General features: G+C 41.2%; 1 protein-coding gene across 16 annotated transcripts in view; it reads left to right on the forward strand.

The window, feature by feature from the left end:
• LOC117378954 (uncharacterized) overlaps positions 1–25487 on the forward strand; it is a 32896-nt gene extending 7409 nt beyond the window's left edge. The window contains exons 5-30 of one of the 16 annotated variants that reach the window (XM_055225516.1): positions 607–810; positions 1019–1123; positions 2089–2190; positions 2911–3138; positions 3470–3571; positions 4421–4648; positions 5613–5714; positions 6435–6662; positions 6994–7095; positions 7945–8148; positions 8357–8461; positions 9426–9527; positions 10248–10475; positions 10807–10908; positions 11758–11985; positions 12950–13051; positions 13772–13999; positions 14331–14432; positions 15282–15509; positions 16474–16575; positions 17296–17523; positions 17855–17956; positions 18806–19033; positions 22139–22366; positions 22698–22799; positions 23649–25487. In XM_055225516.1, coding sequence (XP_055081491.1) covers positions 607–810; positions 1019–1123; positions 2089–2190; positions 2911–3138; positions 3470–3571; positions 4421–4648; positions 5613–5714; positions 6435–6662; positions 6994–7095; positions 7945–8148; positions 8357–8461; positions 9426–9527; positions 10248–10475; positions 10807–10908; positions 11758–11985; positions 12950–13051; positions 13772–13999; positions 14331–14432; positions 15282–15509; positions 16474–16575; positions 17296–17523; positions 17855–17956; positions 18806–19033; positions 22139–22366; positions 22698–22799; positions 23649–23753 — 4125 coding nt within the window. In that variant the 3' untranslated portion in view covers positions 23754–25487. Of the gene's footprint in view, positions 1–606; positions 811–1018; positions 1124–2088; positions 2191–2910; positions 3139–3469; positions 3572–4420; positions 4649–5612; positions 5715–6434; positions 6663–6993; positions 7096–7944; positions 8149–8356; positions 8462–9425; positions 9528–10247; positions 10476–10806; positions 10909–11757; positions 11986–12949; positions 13052–13771; positions 14000–14330; positions 14433–15281; positions 15510–16473; positions 16576–17295; positions 17524–17854; positions 17957–18805; positions 19034–19997; positions 20374–22138; positions 22367–22697; positions 22800–23648 lie in introns of those variants that run through there. The other 15 variants (XM_055225526.1, XM_055225518.1, XM_055225517.1 and 12 more) reach the window with 15 other exon arrangements.
• The last annotated feature ends 1440 nt before the right edge of the window (positions 25488–26927 follow it).

Here is a 26927-nt window from a genome sequence, read left to right on the forward strand (position 1 = left end):
CCGCATGGGCCTATAGAGTTGTTAAGTGACTATGTCACTTCCGGGTCCAACCCGAAACTTCACAGCTGATTTGTTTCTTTGTTTTTGTTCTTTCTTCATCAAACTACAGACAGTTACATTTCAAAAGTGTTCAACCTCAAACAGTGTCAAATACGTAAATACTCTGGTAATTATCATAACATAGGATTACCAGTGTGTGTATCTCACTAACTGCCACGCACTGCTAACGCAAGCTTAGCCTAGCCTAGCTTCTTACCTCAGCCTCCATCGTACACTTTCTGTCACAGTTATAAGCATAGATCCATGCTAATGACCATGTTATCTTTAAATGACTCAGTCTCTGTTTAACGATGCGCCTTTGCTATTTAAAAAAAGAGGACATTTCGACATGTTCATTGATTTCAATCAGCTGATGGACAGGAAGTGACATCACACTCTACAGCTCTATATGAGGCTATGGGAGATTCACTGTTATTGGAATAAAGCTCCAAAATGATGATCCACAAATGTTGAACCTTCTCAGTATTTGTTTGGAACCAGCTCCACAAACTTGTCATTAATCTTGGCTCCACTTTCTGTTCCTCATTGAATCTTCTGCTTGTTTAGGTCCACATTGGAGGGAACAAACATCTGGACCTCGTAGTGTTTGTGGGACTGCCTCACACCAACAGTGGGCCAGTCCTCCGCAGTGTTCAGGAGTCCACAGACAAAGTCACAGAACGTGAGCTTTTACATCCAGAGGGCTTCCTGTGTGTATTCACCAGACAGCCGGAGGTCAGGTGCCCAGAGAAGCCGGTCATCTATGAGATTGTAAGTATCACAGGCTTAAAGCGACACTACGGAACCTTTCTGTTGAGGGAGTCCACCATGTTCTGCTTGCATTGCTTTGCCTGGAAAGTTTCCCACTAAAGCATTAATTAAGGGTGCTGTACCCGATTGTCTTTCAAACTAAGATCATTCTAAAGCTACTCAGGGAAGGTTAATTTCTGTCATGTGAATGGAACTTTTTTTTTTGAAGCAGGAAATCAAAGAACGGGAACCTATAGATCCAAAGAGGTTCATGCTTGGAGGCATTGGAGAGTCCCAACCTGCAGACCCAGAGGTGCAGGCCATCTGTAACTCTGTAAGTATCACACACTTCAAGCTTTACTGTGGATTTTTTCTGCTGAGGGCGTGTCCACTCAATATTTGTCTAAACTTTGTTACACTTTTTTATTGATAAAATACACCTTGAAAAACATGTAATCTTTCTGTGAGTGGGATCACCTCTCCACAGATCTGACCTGTAACTTGGGGTGTTTCTCAAAGCCTAAGTATGTTTCCTTCCCTCGGTCTATTCAGGGCATGGCAGGGCATCCAGGCCATCCAAGTGGTGTTCATGTCCTCCACAAGCATCTGTCCTGTTTAGTTGCATTTTCCCAGGGACACACAACTGTCTTGTCTTGTACTTTTATTTGTTTGCATCATATTAAAATATGACTTTCCTGATGATTTCATTTATTTTTTCATCCACTAAAGGAGATTTATTTATTGTTTTGTTTCTGCTCATTCACTCTGAAGCCTGTTCCATGAGCTCTGTGTTTGGCTGAGGATGGACTCTTGTCTTGAAAGGAAGTGACTTTGGAGGAGTCCCACAGCCAAGGAGGCTCTGTGAAACAACCTTGGTCTAGAATGTTACCAGCATGTCTCCATGGAGACAAATAAGTGTAATGTCATACTGAGGAACATTCACAGCATTAACATCTCCATGGAGCCATGCAGCTGGTAGACCCGACCTGAAAATTATCACAGTTTATATACACCTGTATTGTGTGTGGGAACACATTTTAAAGCCACAGTATGTCACTTTTTAGCCAAAAAATAAAAGTATTTTATACTCGCATCTCCACAAACCTGACTCCTCCTCCTGCTGGTTTCCATGGAAACGTTGTTGCTTTGACTGTAATCTTTCACAGTATGGCATGAACTCATCTATCCCCACTTTCTATTAACTTTAACTCTAACCTTCTGTTTCCATGGAATCATGCAGGTGTCAGAAAGTTCCAGACTGTGGCTTTCATGCTGTTGCTTGTGTTTTGTGTTGTCCAGGTGAAGAGTCATGTGGAGGAGAAGACAGGTCAGAAATATGACATTTTTGAGGCAAAAACCTACAAGAAACAAACCGTAGCTGGATATAACTACTTTGTCAAGGTCAGTGGGCTTCGATCAGGGCTGAGCCCGATGACAAAAACAAAACTCACAATATTATTCATACCATTTCATCAAACCAAGCTCGTAACCAAGGAAACAAAGCCATAGTGCGGGCACTTTACTTGCTTCGTTCACACATGACCCTGTTCTGGAAAAATTCAGTTAAATTCCCGGGTCAGGCTACGTGTGTGAATGGGGCTTATCCCATAATATGTCTTAAACCAACCACTGCACACTGTATTCAGCCATTTGACAAACATCATTGTGAGTAGTGATGTCTCCATACTAAAATATCAAACTCAGTTTCGATACTGAGGAATAGACTCGATACTCAATACTGATCCCGATATCGTAGTGTTAATAAAAACACTCTTTTTTTAGACAATATACTGTAATTTTCCATATTAAATGGTAGTACTTTGTGTACTATTCCCATGTGGCCTTATATCTGTGTAATCCCTCCGTGTCCAGGTAGATTCACAGTGGACCATGGGTGTATACTAGTCTATGTGTCTTATACATGTGAAAGATACAGCTCAACATCATTGTAAACATATTCAGGAAAAGTTAATTTCTGTCAAGTGGACTCTTTCAGTATCAATACCTGTGAAAAAGGAGTTTCTAGTTTTGATACTAGTTTTAGAATGGATTAGTTTCTGATTTTCAATACTTTTGCCAGCCCTAAATGTGAAATATTCCTTCATTCTTTTGCTTGTTTAGGTCCACATTGGAGGGAACAAACATCTGGACCTCCATGTGTTTGTAGGACTGCCTCACACCAACAGTGGGCCAGTCCTCCGCAGAGTTCAGGAGTCCACAGACGACTGGATGTCTGACTTGGAGCAGAAGACCACAGACATGGAACCTATAGATCCAAAGAAGTTCATGGTTGGAGGCATTGGAGAGTCCCAACCTGCGGACCCAGAGGTGCAGGCCATCTGTAACTCTGTAAGTATCACACACTTAAAGCTATACTATGGAACCTTTTTGTTGAGGGTGTGTCCCACACCTTCTGCTTGCATTGCTTTGCCTGGAAAGATTCCCACTTTGGCATTAAGGGTGCAGTACCTGATTGTCTTCAAAATCAAAACAGAGCTAGTTCATTTTATCATGTGTGAATGAAACAAAACACAACTCCAGGTATGTTTGTGATGAGGAAACACCATTAGATGTGTTTAATGTAATACTGCGGAATATTTCAGGAAAACTAATTCATCCGTGGAGACGAGCAAATGACCTAAGAAACTTCTGTTTTCTGACTGAATCTTGTGCTGTTCAGGTGAAGAGTCATGTGGAGGAGCAGAGAGGAGAGACATATGAGATTTTCGAAGCCATATCCTACAAGACACAAACTGTAGCTGGGTTAAACTACTTTGTCAAGGTCAGTTTATACATTAGTTGTATTTTTTATTAACCCTATAACTATATGTGAATAAATGTGTTGGTGTGGACTGGACTGTGAATCTGCCACTAAAGATTATAAATATGACCTTCAACTATGACCATTACCACAGGTACCACCCACCAAACACGGGAATAACATGAACACCTGTCACATGACCTTCAAGCTCCAATAGGCTGTGTTCACCTTCTACAATTTGATGATGTCATCATTTCAGATGGACCGCATGGGCCTATAGAGTTGTTAAGTGACTATGTCACTTCCGGGTCCAACCCGAAACTTCACAGCTGATTTGTTTCTTTGTTTTTGTTCTTTCTTCATCAAACTACAGACAGTTACATTTCAAAAGTGTTCAACCTCAAACAGTGTCAAATACGTAAATACTCTGGTAATTATCATAACATAGGATTACCAGTGTGTGTATCTCACTAACTGCTACGCACTGCTAACGCAAGCTTAGCCTAGCCTAGCTTCTTACCTCAGCCTCCATCGTACACTTTCTGTCACAGTTATAAGCATAGATCCATGCTAATGACCATGTTATCTTTAAATGACTCAGTCTCTGTTTAACGATGCGCCTTTGCTATTTAAAAAAAGAGGACATTTCGACATGTTCATTGATTTCAATCAGCTGATGGACAGGAAGTGACATCACACTCTACAGCTCTATATGAGGCTATGGGAGATTCACTGTTATTGGAATAAAGCTCCAAAATGATGATCCACAAATGTTGAACCTTCTCAGTATTTGTTTGGAACCAGCTCCACAAACTTGTCATTAATCTTGGCTCCACTTTCTGTTCCTCATTGAATCTTCTGCTTGTTTAGGTCCACATTGGAGGGAACAAACATCTGGACCTCGTAGTGTTTGTGGGACTGCCTCACACCAACAGTGGGCCAGTCCTCCGCAGAGTTCAGGAGTCCACAGACGACTGCATGTCTGACTTGGAGCAGAAGACCACAGACATGGAACCTATAGATCCAAAGAGGTTCATGCTTGGAGGCATTGGAGAGTCCCAACCTGCAGACCCAGAGGTGCAGGCCATCTGTAACTCTGTAAGTATCACACACTTCAAGCTTTACTGTGGATTTTTTCTGCTGAGGGCGTGTCCACTCAATATTTGTCTAAACTTTGTTACACTTTTTTATTGATAAAATACACCTTGAAAAACATGTAATCTTTCTGTGAGTGGGATCACCTCTCCACAGATCTGACCTGTAACTTGGGGTGTTTCTCAAAGCCTAAGTATGTTGCCTTCCCTCGGTCTATTCAGGGCATGGCAGGGCATCCAGGCCATCCAAGTGGTGTTCATGTCCTCCACAAGCATCTGTCCTGTTTAGTTGCATTTTCCCAGGGACACACAACTGTCTTGTCTTGTACTTTTATTTGTTTGCATCATATTAAAATATGACTTTCCTGATGATTTCATTTATTTTTTCATCCACAAAAGGAGATTTATTTATTGTTTTGTTTCTGCTCATTCACTCTGAAGCCTGTTCCATGAGCTCTGTGTTTGGCTGAGGATGGACTCTTGTCTTGAAAGGAAGTGACTTTGGAGGAGCCCACAGCCAAGGAGGCTCTGTGAAACAACCTTGGTCTAGAATGTTACCAGCATGTCTCCATGGAGACAAATAAGTGTAATGTCATACTGAGGAACATTCACAGCATTAACATCTCCATGGAGCCATGCAGCTGGTAGACCCGACCTGAAAATTATCACAGTTTATATACACCTGTATTGTGTGTGGGAACACATTTTAAAGCCACAGTATGTCACTTTTTAGCCAAAAAATAAAAGTATTTTATACTCGCATCTCCACAAACCTGACTCCTCCTCCTGCTGGTTTCCATGGAAACGTTGTTGCTTTGACTGTAATCTTTCACAGTATGGCATGAACTCATCTATCCCCACTTTCTATTAACTTTAACTCTAACCTTCTGTTTCCATGGAATCATGCAGGTGTCAGAAAGTTCCAGACTGTGGCTTTCATGCTCTTGCTTGTGTTTTGTGTTGTCCAGGTGAAGAGTCATGTGGAGGAGAAGACAGGTCAGAAATATGACATTTTTGAGGCAAAAACCTACAAGAAACAAACCGTAGCTGGATATAACTACTTTGTCAAGGTCAGTGGGCTTCGATCAGGGCTGAGCCCGATGACAAAAACAAAACTCACAATATTATTCATACCATTTCATCAAACCAAGCTCGTAACCAAGGAAACAAAGCCATAGTGCGGGCACTTTACTTGCTTCGTTCACACATGACCCTGTTCTGGAAAAATTCAGTTAAATTCCCGGGTCAGGCTACGTGTGTGAATGGGGCTTATCCCATAATATGTCTTAAACCAACCACTGCACACTGTATTCAGCCATTTGACAAACATCATTGTGAGTAGTGATGTCTCCATACTAAAATATCAAACTCAGTTTCGATACTGAGGAATAGACTCGATACTCAATACTGATCCCGATATCGTAGTGTTAATAAAAACACTCTTTTTTTAGACAATATACTGTAATTTTCCATATTAAATGGTAGTACTTTGTGTACTATTCCCATGTGGCCTTATATCTGTGTAATCCCTCCGTGTCCAGGTAGATTCACAGTGGACCATGGGTGTATACTAGTCTATGTGTCTTATACATGTGAAAGATACAGCTCAACATCATTGTAAACATATTCAGGAAAAGTTAATTTCTGTCAAGTGGACTCTTTCAGTATCAATACCTGTGAAAAAGGAGTTTCTAGTTTTGATACTAGTTTTAGAATGGATTAGTTTCTGATTTTCAATACTTTTGCCAGCCCTAAATGTGAAATATTCCTTCATTCTTTTGCTTGTTTAGGTCCACATTGGAGGGAACAAACACCTGGACCTCCATGTGTTTGTAGGACTGCCTCACACCAACAGTGGGCCAGTCCTCCGCAGAGTTCAGGAGTCCACAGACGACTGGATGTCTGACTTGGAGCAGAAGACCACAGACATGGAACCTATAGATCCAAAGAAGTTCATGGTTGGAGGCATTGGAGAGTCCCAACCTGCGGACCCAGAGGTGCAGGCCATCTGTAACTCTGTAAGTATCACACACTTAAAGCTATACTATGGAACCTTTTTGTTGAGGGTGTGTCCCACACCTTCTGCTTGCATTGCTTTGCCTGGAAAGATTCCCACTTTGGCATTAAGGGTGCAGTACCTGATTGTCTTCAAAATCAAAACAGAGCTAGTTCATTTTATCATGTGTGAATGAAACAAAACACAACTCCAGGTATGTTTGTGATGAGGAAACACCATTAGATGTGTTTAATGTTATACTGCGGAATATTTCAGGAAAACTAATTCATCCGTGGAGACGAGCAAATGACCTAAGAAACTTCTGTTTTCTGACTGAATCTTGTGCTGTTCAGGTGAAGAGTCATGTGGAGGAGCAGAGAGGAGAGACATATGAGATTTTCGAAGCCATATCCTACAAGACACAAACTGTAGCTGGGTTAAACTACTTTGTCAAGGTCAGTTTATACATTAGTTGTATTTTTTATTAACCCTATAACTATATGTGAATAAATGTGTTGGTGTGGACTGGACTGTGAATCTGCCACTAAAGATTATAAATATGACCTTCAACTATGACCATTACCACAGGTACCACCCACCAAACACGGGAATAACATGAACACCTGTCACATGACCTTCAAGCTCCAATAGGCTGTGTTCACCTTCTACAATTTGATGATGTCATCATTTCAGATGGACCGCATGGGCCTATAGAGTTGTTAAGTGACTATGTCACTTCCGGGTCCAACCCGAAACTTCACAGCTGATTTGTTTCTTTGTTTTTGTTCTTTCTTCATCAAACTACAGACAGTTACATTTCAAAAGTGTTCAACCTCAAACAGTGTCAAATACGTAAATACTCTGGTAATTATCATAACATAGGATTACCAGTGTGTGTATCTCACTAACTGCCACGCACTGCTAACGCAAGCTTAGCCTAGCCTAGCTTCTTACCTCAGCCTCCATCGTACACTTTCTGTCACAGTTATAATCATAGATCCATGCTAATGACCATGTTATCTTTAAATGACTCAGTATCTGTTTAACGATGCGCCTTTGCTATTTAAAAAAAGAGGACATTTCAACATGTTCATTGATTTCAATCAGCTGATGGACAGGAAGTGACATCACACTCTACAGCTCTATATGAGGCTATGGGAGATTCACTGTTATTGGAATAAAGCTCCAAAATGATGATCCACAAATGTTGAACCTTCTCAGTATTTGTTTGGAACCAGCTCCACAAACTTGTCATTAATCTTGGCTCCACTTTCTGTTCCTCATTGAATCTTCTGCTTGTTTAGGTCCACATTGGAGGGAACAAACATCTGGACCTCGTAGTGTTTGTGGGACTGCCTCACACCAACAGTGGGCCAGTCCTCCGCAGTGTTCAGGAGTCCACAGACAAAGTCACAGAACGTGAGCTTTTACATCCAGAGGGCTTCCTGTGTGTATTCACCAGACAGCCGGAGGTCAGGTGCCCAGAGAAGCCGGTCATCTATGAGATTGTAAGTATCACAGGCTTAAAGCGACACTACGGAACCTTTCTGTTGAGGGAGTCCACCATGTTCTGCTTGCATTGCTTTGCCTGGAAAGTTTCCCACTAAAGCATTAATTAAGGGTGCTGTACCCGATTGTCTTTCAAACTAAGATCATTCTAAAGCTACTCAGGGAAGGTTAATTTCTGTCATGTGAATGGAACTTTTTTTTTTGAAGCAGGAAATCAAAGAACGGGAACCTATAGATCCAAAGGAGTTCATCTGTGGAGGCATTGGAGAGTCCCAACCTGCAGACCCAGAGGTGCAGGCCATCTGTAACTCTGTAAGTATCACACACTTCAAGCTTTACTGTGGATTTTTTCTGCTGAGGGCGTGTCCACTCAATATTTGTCTAAACTTTGTTACACTTTTTTATTGATAAAATACACCTTGAAAAACATGTAATCTTTCTGTGAGTGGGATCACCTCTCCACAGATCTGACCTGTAACTTGGGGTGTTTCTCAAAGCCTAAGTATGTTGCCTTCCCTCGGTCTATTCAGGGCATGGCAGGGCATCCAGGCCATCCAAGTGGTGTTCATGTCCTCCACAAGCATCTGTCCTGTTTAGTTGCATTTTCCCAGGGACACACAACTGTCTTGTCTTGTACTTTTATTTGTTTGCATCATATTAAAATATGACTTTCCTGATGATTTCATTTATTTTTTCATCCACAAAAGGAGATTTATTTATTGTTTTGTTTCTGCTCATTCACTCTGAAGCCTGTTCCATGAGCTCTGTGTTTGGCTGAGGATGGACTCTTGTCTTGAAAGGAAGTGACTTTGGAGGAGCCCACAGCCAAGGAGGCTCTGTGAAACAACCTTGGTCTAGAATGTTACCAGCATGTCTCCATGGAGACAAATAAGTGTAATGTCATACTGAGGAACATTCACAGCATTAACATCTCCATGGAGCCATGCAGCTGGTAGACCCGACCTGAAAATTATCACAGTTTATATACACCTGTATTGTGTGTGGGAACACATTTTAAAGCCACAGTATGTCACTTTTTAGCCAAAAAATAAAAGTATTTTATACTCGCATCTCCACAAACCTGACTCCTCCTCCTGCTGGTTTCCATGGAAACGTTGTTGCTTTGACTGTAATCTTTCACAGTATGGCATGAACTCATCTATCCCCACTTTCTATTAACTTTAACTCTAACCTTCTGTTTCCATGGAATCATGCAGGTGTCAGAAAGTTCCAGACTGTGGCTTTCATGCTCTTGCTTGTGTTTTGTGTTGTCCAGGTGAAGAGTCATGTGGAGGAGAAGACAGGTCAGAAATATGACATTTTTGAGGCAAAAACCTACAAGAAACAAACCGTAGCTGGATATAACTACTTTGTCAAGGTCAGTGGGCTTCGATCAGGGCTGAGCCCGATGACAAAAACAAAACTCACAATATTATTCATACCATTTCATCAAACCAAGCTCGTAACCAAGGAAACAAAGCCATAGTGCGGGCACTTTACTTGCTTCGTTCACACATGACCCTGTTCTGGAAAAATTCAGTTAAATTCCCGGGTCAGGCTACGTGTGTGAATGGGGCTTATCCCATAATATGTCTTAAACCAACCACTGCACACTGTATTCAGCCATTTGACAAACATCATTGTGAGTAGTGATGTCTCCATACTAAAATATCAAACTCAGTTTCGATACTGAGGAATAGACTCGATACTCAATACTGATCCCGATATCGTAGTGTTAATAAAAACACTCTTTTTTTAGACAATATACTGTAATTTTCCATATTAAATGGTAGTACTTTGTGTACTATTCCCATGTGGCCTTATATCTGTGTAATCCCTCCGTGTCCAGGTAGATTCACAGTGGACCATGGGTGTATACTAGTCTATGTGTCTTATACATGTGAAAGATACAGCTCAACATCATTGTAAACATATTCAGGAAAAGTTAATTTCTGTCAAGTGGACTCTTTCAGTATCAATACCTGTGAAAAAGGAGTTTCTAGTTTTGATACTAGTTTTAGAATGGATTAGTTTCTGATTTTCAATACTTTTGCCAGCCCTAAATGTGAAATATTCCTTCATTCTTTTGCTTGTTTAGGTCCACATTGGAGGGAACAAACATCTGGACCTCCATGTGTTTGTAGGACTGCCTCACACCAACAGTGGGCCAGTCCTCCGCAGAGTTCAGGAGTCCACAGACGACTGGATGTCTGACTTGGAGCAGAAGACCACAGACATGGAACCTATAGATCCAAAGAAGTTCATGGTTGGAGGCATTGGAGAGTCCCAACCTGCGGACCCAGAGGTGCAGGCCATCTGTAACTCTGTAAGTATCACACACTTAAAGCTATACTATGGAACCTTTTTGTTGAGGGTGTGTCCCACACCTTCTGCTTGCATTGCTTTGCCTGGAAAGATTCCCACTTTGGCATTAAGGGTGCAGTACCTGATTGTCTTCAAAATCAAAACAGAGCTAGTTCATTTTATCATGTGTGAATGAAACAAAACACAACTCCAGGTATGTTTGTGATGAGGAAACACCATTAGATGTGTTTAATGTTATACTGCGGAATATTTCAGGAAAACTAATTCATCCGTGGAGACGAGCAAATGACCTAAGAAACTTCTGTTTTCTGACTGAATCTTGTGCTGTTCAGGTGAAGAGTCATGTGGAGGAGCAGAGAGGAGAGACATATGAGATTTTCGAAGCCATATCCTACAAGACACAAACTGTAGCTGGGTTAAACTACTTTGTCAAGGTCAGTTTATACATTAGTTGTATTTTTTATTAACCCTATAACTATATGTGAATAAATGTGTTGGTGTGGACTGGACTGTGAATCTGCCACTAAAGATTATAAATATGACCTTCAACTATGACCATTACCACAGGTACCACCCACCAAACACGGGAATAACATGAACACCTGTCACATGACCTTCAAGCTCCAATAGGCTGTGTTCACCTTCTACAATTTGATGATGTCATCATTTCAGATGGACCGCATGGGCCTATAGAGTTGTTAAGTGACTATGTCACTTCCGGGTCCAACCCGAAACTTCACAGCTGATTTGTTTCTTTGTTTTTGTTCTTTCTTCATCAAACTACAGACAGTTACATTTCAAAAGTGTTCAACCTCAAACAGTGTCAAATACGTAAATACTCTGGTAATTATCATAACATAGGATTACCAGTGTGTGTATCTCACTAACTGCCACGCACTGCTAACGCAAGCTTAGCCTAGCCTAGCTTCTTACCTCAGCCTCCATCGTACACTTTCTGTCACAGTTATAATCATAGATCCATGCTAATGACCATGTTATCTTTAAATGACTCAGTCTCTGTTTAACGATGCGCCTTTGCTATTTAAAAAAAGAGGACATTTTGACATGTTCATTGATTTCAATCAGCTGATGGACAGGAAGTGACATCACACTCTACAGCTCTATATGAGTCTATGGGAGATTCACTGTTATTGGAATAAAGCTCCAAAATGATGATCCACAAATGTTGAACCTTCTCAGTATTTGTTTGGAACCAGCTCCACAAACTTGTCATTAATCTTGGCTCCACTTTCTGTTCCTCATTGAATCTTCTGCTTGTTTAGGTCCACATTGGAGGGAACAAACATCTGGACCTCGTAGTGTTTGTGGGACTGCCTCACACCAACAGTGGGCCAGTCCTCCGCAGAGTTCAGGAGTCCACAGACGACTGCATGTCTGACTTGGAGCAGAAGACCACAGACATGGAACCTATAGATCCAAAGAGGTTCATGCTTGGAGGCATTGGAGAGTCCCAACCTGCAGACCCAGAGGTGCAGGCCATCTGTAACTCTGTAAGTATCACACACTTCAAGCTTTACTGTGGATTTTTTCTGCTGAGGGCGTGTCCACTCAATATTTGTCTAAACTTTGTTACACTTTTTTATTGATAAAATACACCTTGAAAAACATGTAATCTTTCTGTGAGTGGGATCACCTCTCCACAGATCTGACCTGTAACTTGGGGTGTTTCTCAAAGCCTAAGTATGTTGCCTTCCCTCGGTCTATTCAGGGCATGGCAGGGCATCCAGGCCATCCAAGTGGTGTTCATGTCCTCCACAAGCATCTGTCCTGTTTAGTTGCATTTTCCCAGGGACACACAACTGTCTTGTCTTGTACTTTTATTTGTTTGCATCATATTAAAATATGACTTTCCTGATGATTTCATTTATTTTTTCATCCACAAAAGGAGATTTATTTATTGTTTTGTTTCTGCTCATTCACTCTGAAGCCTGTTCCATGAGCTCTGTGTTTGGCTGAGGATGGACTCTTGTCTTGAAAGGAAGTGACTTTGGAGGAGCCCACAGCCAAGGAGGCTCTGTGAAACAACCTTGGTCTAGAATGTTACCAGCATGTCTCCATGGAGACAAATAAGTGTAATGTCATACTGAGGAACATTCACAGCATTAACATCTCCATGGAGCCATGCAGCTGGTAGACCCGACCTGAAAATTATCACAGTTTATATACACCTGTATTGTGTGTGGGAACACATTTTAAAGCCACAGTATGTCACTTTTTAGCCAAAAAATAAAAGTATTTTATACTCGCATCTCCACAAACCTGACTCCTCCTCCTGCTGGTTTCCATGGAAACGTTGTTGCTTTGACTGTAATCTTTCACAGTATGGCATGAACTCATCTATCCCCACTTTCTATTAACTTTAACTCTAACCTTCTGTTTCCATGGAATCATGCAGGTGTCAGAAAGTTCCAGACTGTGGCTTTCATGCTGTTGCTTGTGTTTTGTGTTGTCCAGGTGAAGAGTCATGTGGAGGAGAAGACAGGTCAGAAATATGACATTTTTGAGGCAAAAACCTACAAGAAACAAACCGTAGCTGGATATAACTACTTTGTCAAGGTCAGTGGGCTTCGATCAGGGCTGAGCCCGATGACAAAAACAAAACTCACAATATTATTCATACCATTTCATCAAACCAAGCTCGTAACCAAGGAAACAAAGCCATAGTGCGGGCACTTTACTTGCTTCGTTCACACATGACCCTGTTCTGGAAAAATTCAGTTAAATTCCCGGGTCAGGCTACGTGTGTGAATGGGGCTTATCCCATAATATGTCTTAAACCAACCACTGCACACTGTATTCAGCCATTTGACAAACATCATTGTGAGTAGTGATGTCTCCATACTAAAATATCAAACTCAGTTTCGATACTGAGGAATAGACTCGATACTCAATACTGATCCCGATATCGTAGTGTTAATAAAAACACTCTTTTTTTAGACAATATACTGTAATTTTCCATATTAAATGGTAGTACTTTGTGTACTATTCCCATGTGGCCTTATATCTGTGTAATCCCTCCGTGTCCAGGTAGATTCACAGTGGACCATGGGTGTATACTAGTCTATGTGTCTTATACATGTGAAAGATACAGCTCAACATCATTGTAAACATATTCAGGAAAAGTTAATTTCTGTCAAGTGGACTCTTTCAGTATCAATACCTGTGAAAAAGGAGTTTCTAGTTTTGATACTAGTTTTAGAATGGATTAGTTTCTGATTTTCAATACTTTTGCCAGCCCTAAATGTGAAATATTCCTTCATTCTTTTGCTTGTTTAGGTCCACATTGGAGGGAACAAACATCTGGACCTCCATGTGTTTGTAGGACTGCCTCACACCAACAGTGGGCCAGTCCTCCGCAGAGTTCAGGAGTCCACAGACGACTGGATGTCTGACTTGGAGCAGAAGACCACAGACATGGAACCTATAGATCCAAAGAAGTTCATGGTTGGAGGCATTGGAGAGTCCCAACCTGCGGACCCAGAGGTGCAGGCCATCTGTAACTCTGTAAGTATCACACACTTAAAGCTATACTATGGAACCTTTTTGTTGAGGGTGTGTCCCACACCTTCTGCTTGCATTGCTTTGCCTGGAAAGATTCCCACTTTGGCATTAAGGGTGCAGTACCTGATTGTCTTCAAAATCAAAACAGAGCTAGTTCATTTTATCATGTGTGAATGAAACAAAACACAACTCCAGGTATGTTTGTGATGAGGAAACACCATTAGATGTGTTTAATGTAATACTGCGGAATATTTCAGGAAAACTAATTCATCCGTGGAGACGAGCAAATGACCTAAGAAACTTCTGTTTTCTGACTGAATCTTGTGCTGTTCAGGTGAAGAGTCATGTGGAGGAGCAGAGAGGAGAGACATATGAGATTTTCGAAGCCATATCCTACAAGACACAAACTGTAGCTGGGTTAAACTACTTTGTCAAGGTCAGTTTATACATTAGTTGTATTTTTTATTAACCCTATAACTATATGTGAATAAATGTGTTGGTGTGGACTGGACTGTGAATCTGCCACTAAAGATTATAAATATGACCTTCAACTATGACCATTACCACAGGTACCACCCACCAAACACGGGAATAACATGAACACCTGTCACATGACCTTCAAGCTCCAATAGGCTGTGTTCACCTTCTACAATTTGATGATGTCATCATTTCAGATGGACCGCATGGGCCTATAGAGTTGTTAAGTGACTATGTCACTTCCGGGTCCAACCCGAAACTTCACAGCTGATTTGTTTCTTTGTTTTTGTTCTTTCTTCATCAAACTACAGACAGTTACATTTCAAAAGTGTTCAACCTCAAACAGTGTCAAATACGTAAATACTCTGGTAATTATCATAACATAGGATTACCAGTGTGTGTATCTCACTAACTGCTACGCACTGCTAACGCAAGCTTAGCCTAGCCTAGCTTCTTACCTCAGCCTCCATCGTACACTTTCTGTCACAGTTATAAGCATAGATCCATGCTAATGACCATGTTATCTTTAAATGACTCAGTCTCTGTTTAACGATGCGCCTTTGCTATTTAAAAAAAGAGGACATTTCGACATGTTCATTGATTTCAATCAGCTGATGGACAGGAAGTGACATCACACTCTACAGCTCTATATGAGGCTATGGGAGATTCACTGTTATTGGAATAAAGCTCCAAAATGATGATCCACAAATGTTGAACCTTCTCAGTATTTGTTTGGAACCAGCTCCACAAACTTGTCATTAATCTTGGCTCCACTTTCTGTTCCTCATTGAATCTTCTGCTTGTTTAGGTCCACATTGGAGGGAACAAACATCTGGACCTCGTAGTGTTTGTGGGACTGCCTCACACCAACAGTGGGCCAGTCCTCCGCAGAGTTCAGGAGTCCACAGACGACTGCATGTCTGACTTGGAGCAGAAGACCACAGACATGGAACCTATAGATCCAAAGAGGTTCATGCTTGGAGGCATTGGAGAGTCCCAACCTGCAGACCCAGAGGTGCAGGCCATCTGTAACTCTGTAAGTATCACACACTTCAAGCTTTACTGTGGATTTTTTCTGCTGAGGGCGTGTCCACTCAATATTTGTCTAAACTTTGTTACACTTTTTTATTGATAAAATACACCTTGAAAAACATGTAATCTTTCTGTGAGTGGGATCACCTCTCCACAGATCTGACCTGTAACTTGGGGTGTTTCTCAAAGCCTAAGTATGTTGCCTTCCCTCGGTCTATTCAGGGCATGGCAGGGCATCCAGGCCATCCAAGTGGTGTTCATGTCCTCCACAAGCATCTGTCCTGTTTAGTTGCATTTTCCCAGGGACACACAACTGTCTTGTCTTGTACTTTTATTTGTTTGCATCATATTAAAATATGACTTTCCTGATGATTTCATTTATTTTTTCATCCACAAAAGGAGATTTATTTATTGTTTTGTTTCTGCTCATTCACTCTGAAGCCTGTTCCATGAGCTCTGTGTTTGGCTGAGGATGGACTCTTGTCTTGAAAGGAAGTGACTTTGGAGGAGCCCACAGCCAAGGAGGCTCTGTGAAACAACCTTGGTCTAGAATGTTACCAGCATGTCTCCATGGAGACAAATAAGTGTAATGTCATACTGAGGAACATTCACAGCATTAACATCTCCATGGAGCCATGCAGCTGGTAGACCCGACCTGAAAATTATCACAGTTTATATACACCTGTATTGTGTGTGGGAACACATTTTAAAGCCACAGTATGTCACTTTTTAGCCAAAAAATAAAAGTATTTTATACTCGCATCTCCACAAACCTGACTCCTCCTCCTGCTGGTTTCCATGGAAACGTTGTTGCTTTGACTGTAATCTTTCACAGTATGGCATGAACTCATCTATCCCCACTTTCTATTAACTTTAACTCTAACCTTCTGTTTCCATGGAATCATGCAGGTGTCAGAAAGTTCCAGACTGTGGCTTTCATGCTCTTGCTTGTGTTTTGTGTTGTCCAGGTGAAGAGTCATGTGGAGGAGAAGACAGGTCAGAAATATGACATTTTTGAGGCAAAAACCTACAAGAAACAAACCGTAGCTGGATATAACTACTTTGTCAAGGTCAGTGGGCTTCGATCAGGGCTGAGCCCGATGACAAAAACAAAACTCACAATATTATTCATACCATTTCATCAAACCAAGCTCGTAACCAAGGAAACAAAGCCATAGTGCGGGCACTTTACTTGCTTCGTTCACACATGACCCTGTTCTGGAAAAATTCAGTTAAATTCCCGGGTCAGGCTACGTGTGTGAATGGGGCTTATCCCATAATATGTCTTAAACCAACCACTGCACACTGTATTCAGCCATTTGACAAACATCATTGTGAGTAGTGATGTCTCCATACTAAAATATCAAACTCAGTTTCGATACTGAGGAATAGACTCGATACTCAATACTGATCCCGATATCGTAGTGTTAATAAAAACACTCTTTTTTTAGACAATATACTGTAATTTTCCATATTAAATGGTAGTACTTTGTGTACTATTCCCATGTGGCCTTATATCTGTGTAATCCCTCCGTGTCCAGGTAGATTCACAGTGGACCATGGGTGTATACTAGTCTATGTGTCTTATACATGTGAAAGATACAGCTCAACATCATTGTAAACATATTCAGGAAAAGTTAATTTCTGTCAAGTGGACTCTTTCAGTATCAATACCTGTGAAAAAGGAGTTTCTAGTTTTGATACTAGTTTTAGAATGGATTAGTTTCTGATTTTCAATACTTTTGCCAGCCCTAAATGTGAAATATTCCTTCATTCATTTGCTTGTTTAGGTCCACATTGGAGGGAACAAACATCTGGACCTCCATGTGTTTGTAGGACTGCCTCACACCAACAGTGGGCCAGTCCTCCGCAGAGTTCAGGAGTCCACAGACGACTGGATGTCTGACTTGGAGCAGAAGACCACAGACATGGAACCTATAGATCCAAAGAAGTTCATGGTTGGAGGCATTGGAGAGTCCCAACCTGCGGACCCAGAGGTGCAGGCCATCTGTAACTCTGTAAGTATCACACACTTAAAGCTATACTATGGAACCTTTTTGTTGAGGGTGTGTCCCACACCTTCTGCTTGCATTGCTTTGCCTGGAAAGATTCCCACTTTGGCATTAAGGGTGCAGTACCTGATTGTCTTCAAAATCAAAACAGAGCTAGTTCATTTTATCATGTGTGAATGAAACAAAACACAACTCCAGGTATGTTTGTGATGAGGAAACACCATTAGATGTGTTTAATGTAATACTGCGGAATATTTCAGGAAAACTAATTCATCCGTGGAGACGAGCAAATGACCTAAGAAACTTCTGTTTTCTGACTGAATCTTGTGCTGTTCAGGTGAAGAGTCATGTGGAGGAGCAGAGAGGAGAGACATATGAGATTTTCGAAGCCATATCCTACAAGACACAAACTGTAGCTGGGTTAAACTACTTTGTCAAGGTCAGTTTATACATTAGTTGTATTTTTTATTAACCCTATAACTATATGTGAATAAATGTGTTGGTGTGGACTGGACTGTGAATCTGCCACTAAAGATTATAAATATGACCTTCAACTATGACCATTACCACAGGTACCACCCACCAAACACGGGAATAACATGAACACCTGTCACATGACCTTCAAGCTCCAATAGGCTGTGTTCACCTTCTACAATTTGATGATGTCATCATTTCAGATGGACCGCATGGGCCTATAGAGTTGTTAAGTGACTATGTCACTTCCGGGTCCAACCCGAAACTTCACAGCTGATTTGTTTCTTTGTTTTTGTTCTTTCTTCATCAAACTACAGACAGTTACATTTCAAAAGTGTTCAACCTCAAACAGTGTCAAATACGTAAATACTCTGGTAATTATCATAACATAGGATTACCAGTGTGTGTATCTCACTAACTGCCACGCACTGCTAACGCAAGCTTAGCCTAGCCTAGCTTCTTACCTCAGCCTCCATCGTACACTTTCTGTCACAGTTATAAGCATAGATCCATGCTAATGACCATGTTATCTTTAAATGACTCAGTCTCTGTTTAACGATGCGCCTTTGCTATTTAAAAAAAGAGGACATTTCGACATGTTCATTGATTTCAATCAGCTGATGGACAGGAAGTGACATCACACTCTACAGCTCTATATGAGTCTATGGGAGATTCACTGTTATTGGAATAAAGCTCCAAAATGATGATCCACAAATGTTGAACCTTCTCAGTATTTGTTTGGAACCAGCTCCACAAACTTGTCATTAATCTTGGCTCCACTTTCTGTTCCTCATTGAATCTTCTGCTTGTTTAGGTCCACATTGGAGGGAACAAACATCTGGACCTCGTAGTGTTTGTGGGACTGCCTCACACCAACAGTGGGCCAGTCCTCCGCAGAGTTCAGGAGTCCACAGACGACTGCATGTCTGACTTGGAGCAGAAGACCACAGACATGGAACCTATAGATCCAAAGAGGTTCATGCTTGGAGGCATTGGAGAGTCCCAACCTGCAGACCCAGAGGTGCAGGCCATCTGTAACTCTGTAAGTATCACACACTTCAAGCTTTACTGTGGATTTTTTCTGCTGAGGGCGTGTCCACTCAATATTTGTCTAAACTTTGTTACACTTTTTTATTGATAAAATACACCTTGAAAAACATGTAATCTTTCTGTGAGTGGGATCACCTCTCCACAGATCTGACCTGTAACTTGGGGTGTTTCTCAAAGCCTAAGTATGTTTCCTTCCCTCGGTCTATTCAGGGCATGGCAGGGCATCCAGGCCATCCAAGTGGTGTTCATGTCCTCCACAAGCATCTGTCCTGTTTAGTTGCATTTTCCCAGGGACACACAACTGTCTTGTCTTGTACTTTTATTTGTTTGCATCATATTAAAATATGACTTTCCTGATGATTTCATTTATTTTTTCATCCACTAAAGGAGATTTATTTATTGTTTTGTTTCTGCTCGTTCACTCTGAAGCCTGTTCCATGAGCTCTGTGTTTGGCTGAGGATGGACTCTTGTCTTGAAAGGAAGTGACTTTGGAGGAGTCCACAGCCAAGGAGGCTCTGTGAAACAACCTTGGTCTAGAATGTTACCAGCATGTCTCCATGGAGACAAATAAGTGTAATGTCATACTGAGGAACATTCACAGCATTAACATCTCCATGGAGCCATGCAGCTGGTAGACCCGACCTGAAAATTATCACAGTTTATATACACCTGTATTGTGTGTGGGAACACATTTTAAAGCCACAGTATGTCACTTTTTAGCCAAAAAATAAAAGTATTTTATACTCGCATCTCCACAAACCTGACTCCTCCTCCTGCTGGTTTCCATGGAAACGTTGTTGCTTTGACTGTAATCTTTCACAGTATGGCATGAACTCATCTATCCCCACTTTCTATTAACTTTAACTCTAACCTTCTGTTTCCATGGAATCATGCAGGTGTCAGAAAGTTCCAGACTGTGGCTTTCATGCTGTTGCTTGTGTTTTGTGTTGTCCAGGTGAAGAGTCATGTGGAGGAGAAGACAGGTCAGAAATATGACATTTTTGAGGCAAAAACCTACAAGAAACAAACCGTAGCTGGATATAACTACCGTAAATTTCGGACTACAGAGCGCACCTGAATAAAAGCCGCACCAGCTAAATTTGAAGAGAAAATCAATTTTGTACATATATAAGCCGCACCTGAATAAAAGCCGCAGGTTTTCATATTGTAACATGAGATATTTACACAGAAAGACGGTGCACCGACACGCTTTTTTTTTAAACTGTGCCTGAAAATTGGAACCAACACGACAACAACACGGGATGAACACATCTGCAGGTTTAGAAAATAAAACTGCACCAAAACGAAAAATCTGCTTTTATTTCCTCTGAAAACTTTTGTCGTCTTTTACAATGACCAAGTTGGATTCATTGATGCCGAGCTCACTTGCAGTGGCTCTATTTCAGGAGTCGGCAACCCGCGGCTCCGGAGCCGTATGCGCCTCTTTCAGCCTTATACTGCGGCTCTGCGTGGCTGAAGTGTATTTTATTTGTGTTAGCTCTTTTTTGTTGTAGTTTAAATTGGAAGATTATTATGATCTTAAAATAAAATTATATTTTCTTATTTTTCGTTGCTCAAAATAAGCGTCACACTCGCGGAACAATGTTCAAAACAAACACCGCTCACGTCTCACGTCTCACAGACACAGACACAGACACTGACACACACACCCCCACACACACAGACACAGACACTGACACACACAGACACAGTCCTGCGTAAAAAGCCCTGATTTTCAGACGCTGTGCACAGGGGTCAGGAGCAACTTTCGCCCGTCCCTAATGACGCACTAATAAGCTCGTCCGTAGATGTATCATGAAAATCCTGCTGGAAATCGCCACAGAAATCTATTTGATGTTGTAGCAAGTTTATTATCTGCTCTTGTCTCTGCGATGACGTATCACGTATAACACATCAGACACGACGCACAAAAGTAGAGCCACAAGCGAGTGAAAATGAGCCAAAACAAAAGTCTTTGGGGAGCTTTTAACAAAGGGGAAAAGGACAACTGAGGAGCCAGAAGAGGAGACTACGACCTCCAAGAAAAAGAAAGATAAATTTAACAGACAATGCCTACTTAAAATCTGGGTTTGTCGCTGCAGGTGACTCACGCGCACAGTCCGCTCTACGTAACATACGGGAAAAGCAAATAAGGCAATGAAACCTTCAAAACTGCTTTGGCACATGGAGAATAAGCACCTGGGATTAAACGATACGCCTTTAGAGTTTTTTTGTTGTTGTTTTTTTTTTTTTTTTTTTGAAAGAAACTGCGGAGCAGAGTAGACATAATCACATAATCAGCGCAGGGCTCCCTCTGATGCAGCGGTTTGGTGAGTTGTATTTTTTTAATGCACTTAAGTTGTTTTTGCCATATATATCTGCCACGTGTAGAAGGCTTGTCCGTGAAAATAAAACCCAGGGGCCGTTATCCAGTAAAAATCCATAAATAAGCCGCACTGCTGTATAAACCGCAGGGTTCAAAGCGTGGAAAAAAAGTAGCGGCTTATAATCCGAAATTTACGGTACTTTGTCAAGGTCAGTGGGCTTCGATCAGGGCTGAGCCCGATGACAAAAACAAAACTCACAATATTATTCATACCATTTCATCAAACCAAACTCGTAACCAAGGAAACAAAGCCATAGTGCGGGCACTTTACTTGCTTCGTTCACACATGACCCTGTTCTGGAAAAATTCAGTTAAATTCCCGGGTCAGGCTACGTGTGTGAATGGGGCTTATCCCATAATATGTCTTAAACCAACCACTGCACACTGTATTCAGCCATTTGACAAACATCATTGTGAGTAGTGATGTCTCCATACTAAAATATCAAACTCAGTTTCGATACTGAGGAATAGACTCGATACTCAATACTGATCCCGATATCGTAGTGTTAATAAAAACACTCTTTTTTTAGACAATATACTGTAATTTTCCATATTAAATGGTAGTACTTTGTGTACTATTCCCATGTGGCCTTATATCTGTGTAATCCCTCCGTGTCCAGGTAGATTCACAGTGGACCATGGGTTTCTGATTTTCAATACTTTTGCCAGCCCTAAATGTGAAATATTCCTTCATTCTTTTGCTTGTTTAGGTCCACATTGGAGGGAACAAACATCTGGACCTCCATGTGTTTGTAGGACTGCCTCACACCAACAGTGGGCCAGTCCTCCGCAGAGTTCAGGAGTCCACAGACGACTGGATGTCTGACTTGGAGCAGAAGACCACAGACATGGAACCTATAGATCCAAAGAAGTTCATGGTTGGAGGCATTGGAGAGTCCCAACCTGCGGACCCAGAGGTGCAGGCCATCTGTAACTCTGTAAGTATCACACACTTAAAGCTATACTATGGAACCTTTTTGTTGAGGGTGTGTCCCACACCTTCTGCTTGCATTGCTTTGCCTGGAAAGATTCCCACTTTGGCATTAAGGGTGCAGTACCTGATTGTCTTCAAAATCAAAACAGAGCTAGTTCATTTTATCATGTGTGAATGAAACAAAACACAACTCCAGGTATGTTTGTGATGAGGAAACACCATTAGATGTGTTTAATGTAATACTGCGGAATATTTCAGGAAAACTAATTCATCCGTGGAGACGAGCAAATGACCTAAGAAACTTCTGTTTTCTGACTGAATCTTGTGCTGTTCAGGTGAAGAGTCATGTGGAGGAGCAGAGAGGAGAGACATATGAGATTTTCGAAGCCATATCCTACAAGACACAAACTGTAGCTGGGTTAAACTACTTTGTCAAGGTCAGTTTATACATTAGTTGTATTTTTTATTAACCCTATAACTATATGTGAATAAATGTGTTGGTGTGGACTGGACTGTGAATCTGCCACTAAAGATTATAAATATGACCTTCAACTATGACCATTACCACAGGTACCACCCACCAAACACGGGAATAACATGAACACCTGTCACATGACCTTCAAGCTCCAATAGGCTGTGTTCACCTTCTACAATTTGATGATGTCATCATTTCAGATGGACCGCATGGGCCTATAGAGTTGTTAAGTGACTATGTCACTTCCGGGTCCAACCCGAAACTTCACAGCTGATTTGTTTCTTTGTTTTTGTTCTTTCTTCATCAAACTACAGACAGTTACATTTCAAAAGTGTTCAACCTCAAACAGTGTCAAATACGTAAATACTCTGGTAATTATCATAACATAGGATTACCAGTGTGTGTATCTCACTAACTGCCACGCACTGCTAACGCAAGCTTAGCCTAGCCTAGCTTCTTACCTCAGCCTCCATCGTACACTTTCTGTCACAGTTATAATCATAGATCCATGCTAATGACCATGTTATCTTTAAATGACTCAGTCTCTGTTTAACGATGCGCCTTTGCTATTAAAAAAAAGAGGACATTTCGACATGTTCATTGATTTCAATCAGCTGATGGACAGGAAGTGACATCACACTCTACAGCTCTATATGAGTCTATGGGAGATTCACTGTTATTGGAATAAAGCTCCAAAATGATGATCCACAAATGTTGAACCTTCTCAGTATTTGTTTGGAACCAGCTCCACAAACTTGTCATTAATCTTGGCTCCACTTTCTGTTCCTCATTGAATCTTCTGCTTGTTTAGGTCCACATTGGAGGGAACAAACATCTGGACCTCGTAGTGTTTGTGGGACTGCCTCACACCAACAGTGGGCCAGTCCTCCGCAGTGTTCAGGAGTTTAGAGAATAAAGACCCAAAAGAGCCAAGAACATCCCCTCAAGTCCAGCAGCTTTATTCTATATAAAATGTAATCTGAAGCCAACAAAATAAAAAACATCTGTTTTGTATAAGCAGCATTAAAAGACCTGGTGCCCACATCACGACTGTGATTTTGTTTACTTTTTTATCTTTGCTCTTTGATATAAATGATTTCTTCATCCACACTCTGACAAGATCAGGTTTAAATTCTTTTTTTTCTTTTTTTTATTAAAATTCTGTGCGTTCACTATATGGTTAAACTCCACTGTATCTTTACACTCTGAGCTTCAGAATATAGTTACTAAAAGTCAATAGGTAAGTTACTTCCAAAGCCTCTGCCTTCTCTAAAAGGGGTGGGACTGAATTACACACATATTATATTTAAATAAAAGTGCCATATGAAATATTTATAATGATTTTTGTGTTTGTTCTAATTAAGCCTTATTCCTGAGGTTCATTTCATTTTTAAACATTTACCCATTGTTCTGTAAGAGATAATGTAGCCCGATTCTATAATGTGGTGTGTTCAGATCAGGACAAACTCATGATACTTCCAAGAAGTGCCTCAGGTTCACTTTTACAGAACACAGTCTTGCAAACAGGCTCGCATTATTTTGAGTAAGACTATGAAGCATTACCAGTCATTTCTATTGTTCGAATTAGGCAAAGGCCATTTGGAAGAAGCTATTGTATAAAAAATTACTATAAACCAACTTAAAGGGGACCAAATGTAAAACTGAAACACTTTTAACCATGTTCCTTCATCATTTTCTCCTTCCTTTATTAAATATACCAAAAAAATATAGAGAATTAACACATAACAATTATAAAAATGTTAAATTAAAATGCCATGGTCATATGACCATTTGTTTTGACTCGCTCTCGAGCACCCCCTACCCCCACCCTCAGAATAAACAGGGTTGGTGCGATGACACTGTCCTGAGGTAAACCAGATTGCATGTTCCCTCAGATCCCAAAAGACGGAGGCTTGTACAAGACGGCCTCATAAGGCCAAAAATGCTGCTAAACAAGTTTCCTTATTTTCTGCAGTTTTTAACTAAGTGATGATCGTCCCACATCAGCCGATCTAAGGTAGGTCATTTACTCTGCTCTCGACGACTTTTCCAATGCAAGAGCTGAGTGATATCGACCTGTAGCTAGACGGGCGATTTCGATTTAATGTGTCCTACCACAACTATGCAAATGACACTGACTAGAACCAGGAAGTACAAGCACATGCGTCCTGTGCTCAGGTCTCTGCTCTGGCTCCTGTAGCTCAAAGAATAGACTTTAAAGCAGCTCTGCTTGTGAACAAATCTCTCCATGGCCTAGCACCAAAGAACATTTCTGACATGTTAGTGCCACATGAACCATCTCACACTCTGAGGATTTCAGGGACTGGCCTCCTGCTGGTGCCCAGAGTCAGGACTAAACATGGGGCATCAGCATTTCAGTTTTATGCAACTAAAACCTTCCTGAAGATGTGAGACAGGCCTCTACTTTGACAATGTTTAAATCCAGGCTCAAAACAGTTCTGTTTAGCTGTGCATACGACTGAAAGGTTTTTATTCTGCAGTCTTCTCTTTAATGTTAATTTTATGATGATTATTTGTGATTATTTATGTTTTGATTTGTGTGATTTTATTGTCCTTCTTATTCTGTAAAGCACTTTGAATTACTTTGTGTATGAATTGTGCTATACAAATAAACTTGCATTGCCTTGCCATAAATCGTGTCACATATTTGGGTAGTTGTGATACAGTGATTAAAAGTCTGAACAGGTGGGTCAATAGGCATCAGTTCAAGAGCTGTGTTCGAGGAGTGTTTTTGGAATCAGGTTTGTACCCACAGTAAGGAGATATAAACACATTAGTGATTCATCCATTTTGGATTTTGGGCTGAGGGGCAGTCAAAGTGGTAAAAAATGTGGCCTTTTCTGCATCATTTACATATTACATAAAACTTACAGAGATCAGAGTGCATGCCCCAATAATGTTTTGACAATAACTTGATGCCAGGTTCTGAGCTCGCTGTGTGAAATAGCGGAGCTGGATCTAAGTTGTTTCAGTGTCCAATGTATCTCTGGCTTTTTGTAAGCACTTAGGTCACTGAGGACTTGAAGTTTGAGCAGTGTGGTTCATAACTCTAACGAATGAGGCCCATACATGAGGCCTATACAGGACAGTTTATGAGGCCCATACATGAGGCCTATACAGGACAGTTCATGAGGCCCATACATGAGGCCTATACAGGACAGTTCATGAGGCCCATACATGAGGCCTATACAGGACAGTTCATGAGGCCCATACAAGAGGCCCATACATAAGGCCCATACAAGACAGTTGATGGCACCAATACATGAGGCCCATACATGAGGCCCATACTTGAGGCCTTTACAGGACAGTTCATGATGCCCATACATGAGGCCCATAGGGTACAGTTCATGAGGCTCATACAAAACAGTTCATGAGGCCTATGGATTGCCTCTGTTGTATTGGTTGTGGGCCTGGCCTGTTACAGAGCTACCTCAATGATGTCATGATCTGAAGTTCTAAGCGGAGCAGAGACAGGCACTACAGAAAACATCTCAGGGGTGTTAATGTGGGCCTGTCTGTGGGTGTTAATGTGGGCCTGTCTGTGGGTGTTAATGTGGGCCTGTCTGTGGGTGTTAATGTGGGCCTGTCTGTGGGTGTTAATGTGGGCCTGTCTGTGGGTGTTAATGTGGGCCTGTCTGTGGGTGTTAATGTGGGCCTGTCTGTGGGTGTTAATGTGGGCCTGTCTGTGGGTGTTAATGTGGGCCTGTCTGTGGGTGTTAATGTGGGTCTTTCATGATAGTCACTATATAGCGACTTATTGACACATGACAGATGGAACAATCATTTTTGGGGGTCAATATTTATTGATGTTTTCTTTGCACTGGGGGAAACATTTGGTTATTTTTCTGTTCTGAGATTTGAGCTTTGGAAGGTGGAATTATGAACTCTGACTCATTACAGACACAAACTCACCACTGAAGTGTTGCATTTTTTACTTATTTATTGCAGCTGTGTGCATATGTTTTAACAATATTGTACATATGGAATACTTTTTGGGGATATTTCTGCTTTATGGTTTGTTTATTGTTTTTCGTCTATATAGCTCACTTTAAAATGTGTTATGGTGACA

This window comes from Periophthalmus magnuspinnatus, chromosome 11 (assembly GCF_009829125.3).
Source record: "Periophthalmus magnuspinnatus isolate fPerMag1 chromosome 11, fPerMag1.2.pri, whole genome shotgun sequence".
Classification (NCBI taxonomy): domain Eukaryota; kingdom Metazoa; phylum Chordata; class Actinopteri; order Gobiiformes; family Gobiidae; genus Periophthalmus; species Periophthalmus magnuspinnatus.